We start from the raw sequence: 14,925 nt of genomic DNA on the forward strand, positions 1-14,925 counted from the left end.
CCTTATCTTCTCTACTCACTAAGTTTTTGACGCTAGGGTTAATGAAATCGAAGAACTTCTCCGAAGTGCTCTAGTGCCTTCTCTGTGCGACCTTTCTCGTGGGATTGTCTTTGAAGGAGTGGATGACCCCTTGATCTTCTACTGTATATCCCTTCCTCTTCTTGAACGTTGTGTGGGCAACGATCCTTCGAGATGATTCCACCAATTTTCTTTTCTTCAATCCGATAAATGCAATTGGAATTGCTTCATCCACGTGAACGTGCAATATGCAATGTCATGCTTCATCCACATGCATTGAGAAACGTGTAATGCAATTTCTCAACATGCAACGTGTAAGCAACTTCTCAACATGCAACATGTAAGAAAAAGCAATTTTGATTGCAACGCCATGCAAATTGCTTTATCTTCCAAGTGCTTCATGCATTTGACGCCGACGCCAAGCTTCTAATTGACGCCGACGAATTGCCGACGCCAAGCTTCTAATTGATGCCGATGCCATGCCTTTGCAACGTCTATTTTGCAGGAGAAAAGGAAAACTAGATTCTTCTTGCCGCCGGCCTTAGAGGGGAGGAGTAACCTATTGATGTCCCCCTAAACCTCTCTTTATATAGTTATGCAATCTAGGAAATTTAAGAAAAAGTCTAACAAAATTTCTTTTTTTTTTTATAAAATTTTATTAGAACAAATCTAATAAAATCTAACGGATAAAATTTGCTACTTCCGCTAATCCAAAAATTCTAGAAAAATATTTTAAAATTCTAGAAAAATCATAAAATATTTCTAAACTAATTTTCGGGATATTCTAAACTAATTTTCGGAAAATCCCGCCTCGGACTTAAGTAATTCCAAGACCTAATCTTGCCTATAATTAAAATTCAGTTCCTTTTTATTTGGAATAAACCTAAGTAAAACCTAATCCCTTATTGTAGCGAACCGGATTCAATTTTGGTTCGCTTGGTTCGACCATCAAACGACCTTCGAATTGATCAAAACTGGTCTTGTCGGATTCGTCTTTGCAAGACGAATCTTTCCTTCTATTTTATTTTATCAAACTCCCTTCTATCATTTAACTAAAAGATCTTTATTATAATTTTACATCTAATTAAAAATCTTAAAAATAGGGAAAATAATCCGGGTGTTACAATATAATATTAATTAATTTTAATATAAATAAAATATTTATATTGTAATAATTATAAATTATAATATGATATTATTAATATCGATTATTAAAAATAAAAAAAATGAAAAACCCGCCCTTTACAATTCTAATAAAAAGAATAAAAAGGCTCTTTTTATTTTTTTTTCTAATATTCAAATTCAATTTAAATGGATGACGTATGACAACTCCATGTCTCCATCCCACCCCTATCGTTGACGTGTAATAGCGGGAAACTAAATGATTTGTCAAACTTTCTCCACCAATGAAATGGCAACGCGTGGATTTGTTGCAGTGTTTCCGCCGGCATTTCCATTCCCAGGTCCCATCCCGACGGAGCACTCTCCGTTTATATCGCACAGCACAACCAGATCGGCGGAGGCGAGAGTTGAAGCAGAGAAGAGGAGGAGGAAGCAGATGGATTCATCCTCCAGCAAGAGCAATTCAAATCCATACCTCGGCGTCAACAGGCTCGGCAAGATTATCCAAAAACACTCCTTTTCCGCCTCCTCCTCCCCGCCGTCGCCGGCGCAGCAGCAGCAGCGCGTCTACACGATCAGCAAGCGCGACTTCCGCAGCGTGGTGCAGCAGCTCACCGCCGGCGCTCCCTCGCACCCTCAACCACCGCGCCCTTCCTCTCCTCCGCGGCTCCACAAGATCCGCCCTCCGCCGCTCCCCCTCGCTTCCGCTTCCCCCCGCCTCCCTTCTCCGCCGTCACCTCGCCTCAGCTCCGCTCCCGCCGAGTCCCCTGTCTCCGCCTACATGCGTTTCCTCGTCGCCTCCGACGACGCCGGCATGCCCTCGCCCCGCCTCCCCTTCCCCTCCCCTCTGCCGCCGCTCTCGCCGTCCGCGTTCCTCAACCTGCTTTCGCCCAAGTCCCCCTGCTCTCTGCTGTCGCCGCGCCTCCACTACCCGCCGCCACTCTCGCCGGGCTTCTCTTGGCCGCCGTCTCCCTCCGCCTTCCCGCCCGTCCCCAGCCCTACCTGGAGGAACCTCATGTAGCTCAACTGTTTGCTTAATCGCCCCACAGAACCAAGCTCAAAGCTAGACTTGTAGTTTTACGTTCTGAATGTAATTTTTTTTTAGTTATATGATTAAAACAGTTCGATCTCAATCCATGTTTTCAGTGTGGTTCTGATGAATTTCTGTAAGCAATATCAGAACAACTGGTTCAATCAGTTAACTGAAAAACTATCCAGTGTTTTGTTTCCAGAACTGACTAGGTCCTTGAAGGACTTGGTCCGCATGGCGTTGACTTTGACTTCTCCTCCGAGTGGATATCTAAAGATTGCACGTGACCAATGTGCGGCTGCCATTTGTCTTTCGTTGACTAAGATTTTTACCATAGAGGATGAAAACTTCTGTTTTGTTACATTATTAGGGCATCCACCATGATAGAATTATTTCATCCAAATATTTAATATTTATTTTCACATTCACATCATCAATCAAATATCTCCTTCCTCAAATATTCCTCTTCTAAATATTTTTTATATAATAAAATAATCAATCAAATATCATTCCTCAAATATTATCAATCAAATATTTTTTTATATAATAATTGAAATCACGATGATTTCAAATCACCCATCAAATATCCCCTCCAATAAAGGATATTTGATACATGGGATATTTCTTTAAATATTTTCTATTGGAGATTTCATTTTTTTTGGAGATGTTTTGATCTCAACTCTCGATTCATTTTAAATTCTTTTTTTTCAAAATATGGTCAACTGTTTTCATTCAATAAATTTAGAATTTAGAAATAAAATACGAATAAAATTGAGGAAATATTAAAAGGGTATAATTAAAATATTTTAAACTATAGTGGATCGATCTATATATATTTTCTTAGTTTCCTTTTGACCCGTTCCGGTTCCAGTCACCTGCCCCCAAAACCTGCGGCTCGCTCTCTCGCCGCCGAGGCTTTCTTTCCCTCCAAGAAATCCGCCCGGTCTGAGATCTGGTTTCGCACATAGATACGCCTCTCTTGTCCCTTCTCTCTTTTTGTTCTGCTTCAGATCGTGAGTGAAAGAGAGATTGCAGAGCGGAAATGGTGCTGTGGGAGATCACGCTGGCGACGGCCTACTTTCTGGGGTTGAGGCGAACTTACCGTGTTGCCCTCAAGGCGCAGCGACGCCTCATTAGCGCTCGGCATCCGAACCTTCGTCTATTCGTCCACAGGTGCGTTGTTTTGTCTGGTTGTTGAACTGTCTATTTTTCATTGTTGATGCTACTGTGAATTTCACGTTTACTGCTTCCTTGTAGTATTCTGACGTTTGAGTTTTTGTTCCTGTTGATTGTATTCGATAATGCTGTGTTATGCTAGCGGTTAATTTGGTGGAAACCTTTTAAATTTTAGCCCTCTGGTGATTTGAAGCGGATCGATTTTTTTTTTTTAGTTTAATTGTCAATCTTCTCTCTTTGATGCCAGTTGATTTCATGTTTACTGGTTCTGTATATTATTCTGAATTTTTAGTTTTTATTCATGTTGATCGCATTGAGAAATGCTATCTTTTGCTAGTGGTTATTTGGAGGAAACTTTTTAGGTTTTACATTGCTTCACTTGATATTGTTTTCTTGATCCTCATTCTTCCATTTCTGCAATCGATAGATTGTTCTAGAATGTACTTGCAAGATGATGATGATTTCCCTGAAGAGGAGTTTCCTCTGTGAATTGTCATTGAATAAAGAAATGGTTCTAGAATTTACATAGACATTTTACTAAAAAACGTAGTTTGGGGTGATAATATTTGATAGGAACTGATTTCCCTTGAGGTGATTTTTACAGGAACGAGATGTTTCCTCTGTGAATTATACTTCAATAACGAAATCACACTGGAATTACATAGATTTTTTTTTTATTAGAGATGGAGTTTGTGGTGATAATACTTGATAGGAACTAATTTCCCTTGGGATGTACTTTAGGAAAGAGGAGTTTCCTCTGTGATGACTTGGTGGTGTAATCAGCTGGTCAAAGACTCTGATAGAATGTTGTTGTGGGTAAATTACCAACATAAAAGGGATTTGCTTATTGTTGGGATAGCATAAGGAAATTGGATCAAGCTAAGGGAAAGATTCAGATGTTGGTGTGACCTGCCACTAGTTAGTCTTCAAGGTGCCTTCGGCTGGTGTCATACTGTCGCCTATTGTTGGCAAATTTAGCCAATGCTAATACGGACCTTGAGTTTGACCAGAATTGATAGTTGCCGATCTGATTTTGGCAAATTTCTCGAACATGCTTCAGGGTCATAGAAATGTTGAAAAAATCACCTAAATTCATTCAGATGCCAATAAATCTTAACACAGTTAGTAATTCTTGTTGACCCACTACGACAAGAGAACAACTTGGTTATTTTATGAGAAGCGAAGCTCTTTCTCTAGCGTCAACATCCACTCCCTGAGCATTTCCGGATTTGTCAAGGAGATTGTGGCAAGGCGATCTGCAAAGGACGTAAGAGCTTTGAGTGCCTAGTCTACAAAAGTCTTTGAGAGCGTTGAAGGTTGATTTGGAGGAAGAAGGGAATTCATGGAGCATGATTCCAAGATGTCCACTGCCCCCAAAATGCCAGTCCATAGGGAAGACATCTTCGATGTGATTCGAGAAGGAGCATGAAGAGATAAGGTAATGATGTGATTATTGATTAGATTGTTAGAAATATGTTGTGTTGATTAATAGGTGTTAAATAATGGTAACTATTTATAATTTATTACTGTCATTGTTAGTTACTTTATATGTCAAATATTTATATTGTTATGTAAACATATTCTGTATTATGAGTACGTTGTGAATGTTACATTATTGTAAATGACAACATTAACTGAATTATAAGTCAACAAGAAGAGTTTGATTTAGGTTTTAGTGCGTAGGTACACAACAAATTAACAAGATGTAACCTTAATTTGAAAGGCTTGGAGACTAATATTATTAGTTTAACTAGATATTTGGAAGACGATAACACCTTTTCTTTAAAGAATGGTGAAATCTTACTCAATATCTTAATTCTAAAGTACCCGGACCATAGATGAGTTAGTAAGCTAAACATGACAACAAAGTTATGACAGAGATATTAATCAAAGTTGAGATAAATTTCATGTCTTGACTTCAATGATGTATAGATCACAACTCACAAGATTGAAGTTTGCACGTCACCCATATTATTCTAATTGGTGACTTGCGGAGCTATAGTCATATTTCTCCCAAAAGTAATTTCATATCTCTTCCCAATCTTCAATCAACAACAACAAATAAGTCTATTGGGCATACACAACACTTGTTTCACAATCAACGCACTTATTGCTGAAGTGGATTTGACCGAAAAATGCTTTGAGTTAATTATTTTTTATAAGGATATTGAATAGCTATAGGTAAACAATTTGTGTAAGATTTGTGTAAAATAAGATAATTATAATGTCCTATTAGTATACTCATCTCTCTAATTAAATGCCCACCAATCTTCTTTCTTCTTGCCCTCGGTTTTCACCCCATTATAAGTTAGCAAACATTTGTTCTAACCTTCTTCCCTAACATTGGTGAATTTGTTCTTGGGGTTCATACCAACTTCCTACCACTCTATGAGAGTTGGTCATGCCTGAATTTGTTACCTTAACCACAAGGAGGGGATGCCGAAGTAGGGGCTAGTGCTTATGCTTGATCATCTCCAACACTAGGTTGGATCACCTTCTTCAGGAAGAGCTAATGCTCATGCTTCTTTAGTATTTTGGTTTGATATTGCTTCATGCCCAAAAAGAAGCGAGCTAGGTTTGAGTTAATCTTGGATAAGGAAATCTTGTTGCATTTCTCAATGGTGCAATAAGACTAAGCTCATGAGTTTATTAAAATAAGTTAATCAATAGGATCATTTCTTTACATCCCATGCTGCCACAGGAGGAGAGACATGGGATGTAAAAGGAAGGAGAGGGATGAGTTTTATCACTTTTGGCCTAGTAAGCCTCCCACTTGGAGTCCACATCATGATAAACATTATGGATAGCAAGTAAAGTAGTTCACTTTGCCACTAAACTTCCATCATTTCAACTTCAACTTTCATTTTTCAACCACATTTCAATTGAATGGATTCCAAAGCTCCTTTGTTAGTCAACGTTCATAAATACTAGTATGTCATGGAAAATGTATTCTCAGCAAAACTTGCATAATTCTGAATAAAAGCCTATAGAGAATTCAAGATCCAACACTAAAAGGCAACTTTTTTTCCCCTCTATTTATTAGATTGACACAATGTTCACATTATATATTTTAAAAAATTAAATTTAAAATTCTACACCATTTATAGATACTTAATTCTTAAAAAAGCATATTTGAAAAGACTTCACATAACATATACTATGTACAGGTTATCTATGATCGATATTAAAATACTTAAAAAATATTTATATTTCTTGGAATTTATCACATGCAGAACAAGGATTATAAGTTAAAAACTTACAATTTATAAGCTATAAGGTAGCTTAGAATTTTAAGTCTGAATTAATTTAAATAAACCAAATAATGTTTTTAGCTGCATATGTTAATTTACACTTACAAGTTCAAATAAAAAATCTGGGTTACATGAGTTGCCATTTACCTAATTTGAGATGTTCCCCTTTCTTTACCATCCCTTAGGTAAAACAGGGAGCACTTGGAGATTAACACATGTTCTTTCCACATCCATGAGGATTCATGGAAGAGTGGTGCCTTTGTTATGTTAGTGTATATGGAGTCCCTGGTCTTTTTCAAAAGAAGCAGATGAGACTTTTGGTAATAAAAATGCATGATGATAAAGCCTTCTGTTTATTTATTGTAGTATCGAGAGGAATCAAAGTAGATCCCAAAGGGTAGAGGCTTTCTTGATTGGCCATTCAACATTATTTTCTTTTTTGAGCTAAGGAAGAAACCTTTGGGGCAATAAAAAAGAAGGAAAGACTTGGAGCTCGAGTGGTGCATGAATTTTCACACTGTTCACGAGAAGGGGCATCACTCCCTGCAAAACACACCATATATGTCATAATATAGGCGACTTCAAAATTTGCATAGGCCAAGGACTGATCAACTGAGAAGATTTGGGCAATGAGTTTTAATTTTTCTATATTTAATTGTCTTATACAATGATACCAAGGTTGTCAAACTGTGATTTTAGTGTCGACTCGGTTAGGGGTACACAAACTCGTATCGTAAATTCGTATCGTAAACTCGTACGAGTTTACAGATAATCCAAAAAAGAGTTATAAAATGTCAAATAATATATATTTGATCATAACTTCATAAGAACAATCACTATTTCACATATTTAATAAAAAAGCATAAACATAGTTATCAACAACATGTTTTCACATATAAAAAAAGACTAAACATGAAAAGATATGAAATTTTCAAAATTTATGTTTCAACATCAAGTTACAAAATGACAAATTTAAAATTTCATACAAAAATAGTCCAATAGATACACCAAATAAGCTTCCATTGTCCAAATTTGATAAAAGGAAACATCAAACAAAGATTTCCTTTGTTTATCGAGTTTGACCGAGTTGACTCGCGAGTTTACGAGTTTACAAGGGGGGCCCGATTTTAAATGATACAATGCAAAAATCTTTTTTAAGAATTATCAAACTCTATGGTTAGATTTAGAGACAAATTACCAAATATCTATGCAAAAACTAATGTATCAACCAGTACCTACTAAGTGTTAGCCTATGTTTCCTACAAATGAAGGAAATAGCTAGGAAAAATGATAAGAAAAAAATACTCATAGAAAAAGAATTGTGAAATACTTTTTGTCCGACACTTTTCTTGGAAAGAGGTAAATCACCGATTATCTAATATGGCATTTAAAAAGGCTCATCAGCACTTCTCATCTCAGAATATGCTATTGTGCAATTCCCACCTCCTGTCCAGTGAATGAGAGTAAATGTTGGCCATGGTATGACCGACAAGAGAAGCAAGAGGCCATTTACTAATTCTTTCAAGGAACTGATTGTTACTCCCAAGTTTCAACAGCAGTTAGTTGACCCGGTATCCATATTCCTGTTCACTATTGCAGACTCAAGCTTCTAGTAATTTTCTATTAAACTCGTGAAGCTTGTGTTATTGAGATGTTCTGTTTTATTATTCGTACTTTCACATTTTTCTGCTTATAAATTGTCTCTATTCCATTAACAGTGGCTATTTTGAGTATCAATTGACATTTCATATTTTAGACAGTTCAGATAATGATGTTTTATACGTTTGTGATGTTGGTGATAAACAGCAATCGCTGATAGAATATTGTTTAGTCTTATTTACCATGCACACCACTAAACTTGATGTATGTTCTACCTGGTCAATGCCTTGTTCAGGAGGGTTCGCACTGTGTTTGATGTGGCTGTCAAAGTTCACAAGAAGGTACAAAAGCAGGACCTCGCAGCAGGGAAGAGTTTAGGGAATTGGATTCTACGTTATCTGGACAAAGCTAAACCATCTGCCCAAATCGTCACTCGTGCTGAGAAGCCTCAAATCACCAGCCCTCCCATCCCCCGCCGTGCCATGATCCCTACTTATCGTCTTCGAACCCAGAGGAGCATCACGCGCATCACTGATCAGGTCAGGAGAGGTCGATTGCTCTTTACTCCTTGGAGCTTCCGGACGAGAGCTTTCCCAACGATAGCCATGATGATGCATCCAATGAATCCAGTAGGCTGGCATGGCCAATTCAGGCATGTTTCTTCCATGCCATTCAACCTCGGAGCATTCGAACATGGAGGAATAGGAAGGTTCGAAGGTGTATTCCGCAAGGACATTGCGCAGTGGATGATGCAGTAGCAACTTTCCGATGGTTTGAACTATCAGTCAGTTCTTTTCCGTCGTGATCAATTATAATTTTTCGATTTATCTTTGTATATAGATGATCATGGAGCAGTTAGTTGTGAAAATAATGAACTTGTAATGGAATATTTCTAGCTCAATATCCTTCAGAATTTTCTGTGGGCTTGTGTAATAGGGAAGAAGGAAAATAAAGAAGAAGATTAATGGATGAAGGACTAAGCTTAACTCTCTTAAATTTTCTTCCTTTTGATCCCTTGAGGAGGTGGAATTTGAGGGAGAGAAAGATGTAGATAAATAAATTTAGGGGAGGAAAATAATAAAGCAACCTCTTATGCTTCTTTACTCGAAAAGGAAAAGAATTTAAGTGGAAAAGGATCCTAAAGAAAAAGGAAATGTTTATTTAGAATAATTATTTATTCTAATCGAGATCGGATAATTTAATTTCCTAAATTAAATTATTTAGGGGCAGCCCCAGCTGATCGAGATCGATTGGATTACAGAAGAGGAAGAAACGAAGGAGGGAAAGATCCGGCCATGGGCGGAGACGACGACGTCGGCAAAGGCACCGCCGAGGACCCGGCGAAGTTGGATGATGAGCAGCTATCGGAGCTCCGCGAGATCTTCCGCTGCTTTGACCGGAACGACGACGGCCGCCTCACCCAGCTCGAGCTCGGTTCCCTTCTCCGATCCATCGGCATCAAGCCCTCCCCCGACCAAATGGATGCCCTAATCCAGAGGGTCGACACCAACTCCAACGGCCTCATCGAGTTCTCCGAGTTCGTCGCTCTCGTCTCGCCGGATCTCGTCGCGACCAAGTCCCCCTATACGGAGTCGCAGCTACGGCGTCTGTTCGATATGTTCGACCGCGATGGCAATGGGTACATCACTGCCGCCGAGCTCGCCCACTCCATGGCCAAGTTAGGGCACGCCCTCACCGCCAGCGAGCTCACCGGCATGATCAAAGAGGCCGACACGGATGGCGACGGCCGGATAAGCTTCCAGGAGTTCTCCCACGCCATCACCTCGGCCGCCTTCGACAATTCCTGGCACTAAACTCGCTCCGGCCTTCGTTGTCAGCCAGGTACCAAATCAAAAAGCTCTCTCCTTTGCAAATTTCATTATGTTCTTCGATGGATTGCCACCACTGATCGATCGATTGATTGGGAAAATGATGGAATTTTATAAGATTTTGTACATAATTTTTCGGCGAGCAAGATGCGTGCTAAATTATTGTTTTATTTTCATGTGAATCAAATGTTTGTTTTCTGTGATTTCCTTGTTTTGCGGTTGGATTTCGTTTCATGTTCTGAGATGTGTTGAAATTCACATTGTTCATGGCAAAATTTTGATACTGAACATTTGAAAGAGTTGGTATGTATTGATTTGCCATTGCTTGATGGTCGAACTAACTTGTTATCATTATAAAAAACTAAAATCCTTATATTAGAGCTTGTAAAAGTGAGATTTTTGTTTGTTTGTTTGTTTTTCAAGTCATTTGATCTTCCAGTTTAAGTTTTTGCTGTAAGTTCTTTCTCAATTATTTTTATGATAGTTTGGAATATCACTATTCTATATATTTTTGATCTTTTGAGTAATATTTCTACGAAGAAATAATTTTGGACGATGTGTAATATTTGATTATTATTATTATCTTTTAATCATGATCCATTTTAATTCAATATCCCATGCCTTTAAATTTCTTAGGACACTGAAATATTTCAAATGGAAAAGATAAACTATTATTATATTTAAGAATTTGGTTTCTTAACAATAATTGATTTTTCAGATTTAATTTGTTAAACCTAAAAACAAATCAAAGTATGTCAATTGTTGCCACTGAAAATTATAATTAAAATTTGATTTTAATATAAATAATGTTGATTGCTTTGCTATATTTATAGTATCAATTATACTCTTCATTCATCTCCACATAATATATATACTAATTAAGAGAATTAAAAACAAACATGGTTGAAATTGGTTTCTGCAATATGGTAAATTAGTTAATTTTTTAGGTGAATAAGGAACTAATTTATAAAATTATTCAAGTGAAAATTTGTATTATTATTTGGTTTTTATTTTAAAGCAAATTTGTACATGAATTTTAAAATATTATTTTATTTATAATTATACACTGTACATATTATAAAGTTATAACTTACTATGAAGTTATACAATGTTTACTAAATTATATTGAGCAAAAGTCAAAAGGCTCCATTTTATTTTTAAATTATCGAAGGGTGAATTTTATTTCTAAATCAGAGGCGTCTCATTTCACTGATTAATCATGTATAATTACTTAAATAGTCTTTAATATTATTATTTACTATCTAAATCTTAAATCTTTATTTCTGTATCGATTGAACGTATTGTATCAGTTACGATTTGATAGTTGTTATATAGGTTGTAGCAGTATTAATTTGACCTACTCATATAATATTCACATTGTAATTATAAAATTATATTTGCTATAATATATATAGCAGTTACGATTTTGTATTTATTATAATGCGTCTGACAAATTTAAAAATCAGGTGGGAGATAATATAAATATGTTTCATAAGTTAACCACGAATGAAAATATATTTTTATATAATTACCATTTAATTCTATTCTCTTTTATAAGATATTTAAAAAAAAGATCTTTTTCAGTTGTTTAATAAAATGACAATCGAGATTAATTTTTTAAAAAATAAAATTATATTAACTCTTAATTAGTTGAACAACTAATACATGAGACTTTTTCTTCTGTATAAAGATGGAATCCGTCACCTTAGCGGTCCCACATGGTCGGCTCCACGACCATCTATGAGGAGGTAAATCGAGAAACTGTAATTGGTCACGATGCAACAGAGTTATTCGAACCCTTACTCTCTTCTACAATTCTGTTACATCGTAACTAACTCAGTCATGTCTCAGGGGCAAAAATTGTATTGGAGAAACTGTAGTTGGTCACGACGCAGCAGAGTTATTCGAACTCTTACCCACTTCTACAACTCTGCTACGTCGTAACTAACTCAGTCATGTCTCAAGGGCAAAAATTGTATTGGGTAAATTTTTTATAGTGATTGGCCTCAAAATACATGTTGCTAAGATGACTTGAATCGAAACAGTACCTCAGTCAACAAATACATGTTGTTAAGAAAACTCGACTTGGAATCTCAAACAACACATGACTCCATGCTTACCACTTGGGATAAGTCATTTTAACTGTTTTACCTTTTATACCTTAGTGAATGACTTGTTCTTTCTAATAAAATTAAATAGATTTATTTTAAAATTCAATTATTTTTAAAAATTAATAAATAAATCAAACATGATTATATTTTCTTATATATATATTTTAAAAAATATGATAAAAATTATTGAATATTTTGAGAAATTATAATAAATTGCAAGAACCCTACTACCGGAGCAGAATTGTAAAAGAGTGTACTATAAAGTTGAAGTAAATTATTCTCTTTGATCCAATTTATTTATTTGTTTAAAATTTTTTTATGTCTTTATTATATAATTATTTTATTTTATTTTTCTATTTCACCATTATATTTATTGCATTATAAATATAGGAAACGGATGCATAAATTTTTTTTTGCATTCCAAGGGTTTAACTTCATTGATTGGCCCACTAGGTATATTATAATTTTTAGTCGTTATTTGTTCATCAAGTAAATTCGGAAATACAAGCGATCCAACACCTATAAATACAACTAACCTTTCTAAAAATCAAAAAAAGCTCCATTTTATTTTTAAATTATCGAAGGGCGAATTTTATTTCTAAATCAAAGGCATCTTATTTTACTGTTCAATCATATATAATTATTTAAATACTCTTTAATATTATTATTTACTGCCTAAATTTTAAATCTTTATTTCTGTATCGATTGAATATATTGTATCAGTTACGATTTGGTAGTTGCTATACAGATTGTAGCAATATGAATTTGACTTACTCACATAACATTCATATTGTAACAATTATGAAATTGTATTTACTATAATATATATATCAATTACGATTTTGTATCTATTATAGTGCGTCTGACCAATTTAAAAATTAAGCGAGAGGTAATATAAATATGTTTTATAAGTTAACCACGAATGAAAAGATATTTTTATATAATTACCATTTAATTCTATTCTCTTTTATAAGATATTTTTTAAAAAAGATCTTTTTCAGTTGTTTAATAAAATGACGATCGAGATTAATTTTTTTAAAAAATAAAATTATATTAACTCTTAATTAGTTGGACAACTAATACATGAGACTTTTTCTTATGTAAAAAGATCCTATATGGTCGGTTCCACGACCATATGTGAGGAGGTAAATTAAGAAACTGTAGTTGGTCACGACGCAAGAGAGTTATTCGAACCCTTGCCCTCTTCTACAATTCTACTACGTCGTAACTAACTCAGCCATGTCTCGGGGGCAAAAATTGTATTAGATGACTTTTTTTATAGTGATTGGCCCCACCGTCAAAACGACTCCATATCAGAAAATTCTCTAAGAGATTTTTTGAATGCACGATACCACTATGTTGATAAGAGCCTACTATCAAAACAACACCTCAACCAACAAATACATGTTGCTAAGATGACCTGAATCGAAACAGCACCTCAGTCAATAAATACATGTTGTTAAGAGAACTCGAACTCGAAACCTCAAACAACGCATGTCTCCATGCTTACCACTTGGGATAAGTCACTTCGATTTTACCTTTTATACCTTAGTGAACCACTTTGTTCTTTCTAATAAAATTAAATAGATTTATTTTAAAATTAAATTATTTTTAAAAATCAATAAATAAATTATACATGATTATATTTTCTTATATATATATATTTTAAAAAATATGATAAAAATTATTGAATATTTTGAGAAATTTTAATGAATTGCAAGAAACCTACTACCGGAGTAGAATTGCAAAAGAGTATACTATAAAGTTGAAGGAAATTATTCGCTTTGATCCAATTTATTTATTTGTTTACAATTTTTTATGTCTTTATTATATAATTATTTTATTTTATTTTTCTATTTCACCATTATATTTATTGCATTATAAATATAGGAGACGGATGTATAAATTTTTTTTTGCATTCCAACGGTTTAACTTCATAGATTGTCCCACTAGGTATATTATAATTTTTAGTCGTTAATTGTTCATCAAATAAATTCGGAAGCACAAGCGATCCAACACCTATAAATACAACGAACCTTTCTAAAAATCAATCATGTTGGATAATGATCTTTATTGAGAATTGATCCTTGATGCTCTGTTCGTGTCATTATTATTATTTTTATAATCTAGGCATATGAATTTGCATCATGGCTCAATAGTTCGAGCACTGTTCGTGTAGGATGTTCTATCATATAGGAGATCTTAAAAGTTCATGCATGTTTTAAAAATGATAAAATAATTTAAATAAAAATACTTATATAACAATTATAGTTGAAAATGCACAACCATTTTAAATCATATGAGATCTTAAAATCATATATTGATATATATATATATAATTTGAAATTATATTTTGATTAATTATCATCTTGAATATTTGGAACGAATATATTTATATATGGGAATTCAAAAGTTAAACAGAAAACAATTCTATAAAAGTCTTAGACTAAAATTGTTATATGATTCTGTGCATTTAGATTAAACAAAATAAGTAAGTATAAAATGATTCTTATTATATTTTTAAAATTCTAGAACAAGAACAACTTCTTTTCAGTTTTACTCAAAAATATATATTTTTTATATACTAGAAGAGCCGAGTTTAATATTCTGCGCGACTCTCTCGTGCGTACTTGTGAGCGCCACGCCGATTTACCATCCATCACGTGATCGTGCATAGATCTGACCGTCTAAATATGGAAATGTACAGTGTTCTGCACCCGACCCCCGTCGCTGCCCCCGCTGCTGCTGCCGGCCGTCCAACCACTATCAACCGGCGGTCGGGACGCGAT

General features: G+C 35.0%; 3 protein-coding genes across 3 annotated transcripts; all 3 read left to right on the forward strand.

Annotated features, from left to right (window-relative positions):
* Positions 1 to 1,429: 1,429 nt before the first annotated feature.
* Positions 1,430 to 2,526, forward strand: LOC141833879 (uncharacterized). The gene has a single exon (XM_074721388.1). The coding sequence runs from the start codon at positions 1,430 to 1,432 to the stop codon at positions 2,159 to 2,161; it is 732 nt and encodes a 243-aa protein (XP_074577489.1). The 3' UTR covers positions 2,162 to 2,526.
* Positions 2,527 to 3,046: 520 nt separating this feature from the next.
* On the forward strand, positions 3,047 to 9,114 carry LOC141833844 (uncharacterized). The gene is made up of 2 exons (XM_074721344.1): positions 3,047 to 3,343; positions 8,492 to 9,114. The coding sequence occupies exons 1-2, from the start codon at positions 3,213 to 3,215 to the stop codon at positions 8,952 to 8,954; spliced, it is 594 nt and encodes a 197-aa protein (XP_074577445.1). The 5' UTR covers positions 3,047 to 3,212; the 3' UTR covers positions 8,955 to 9,114.
* Positions 9,115 to 9,438: 324 nt separating this feature from the next.
* LOC141833803 (putative calcium-binding protein CML18) lies at positions 9,439 to 10,354 on the forward strand. The gene has a single exon (XM_074721301.1). It carries the CDS (start codon positions 9,492 to 9,494, stop codon positions 10,008 to 10,010), a length of 519 nt encoding a protein of 172 aa, XP_074577402.1. The 5' UTR covers positions 9,439 to 9,491; the 3' UTR covers positions 10,011 to 10,354.
* Positions 10,355 to 14,925: the final 4,571 nt, after the last annotated feature.

The sequence above is a fragment of the Curcuma longa genome, chromosome 8 (genome assembly GCF_044706935.1).
Source record: "Curcuma longa cultivar G26 ecotype Majalengka, Jawa Barat chromosome 8, ITB_CL_G26_1.1, whole genome shotgun sequence".
NCBI lineage: Eukaryota > Viridiplantae > Streptophyta > Magnoliopsida > Zingiberales > Zingiberaceae > Curcuma > Curcuma longa.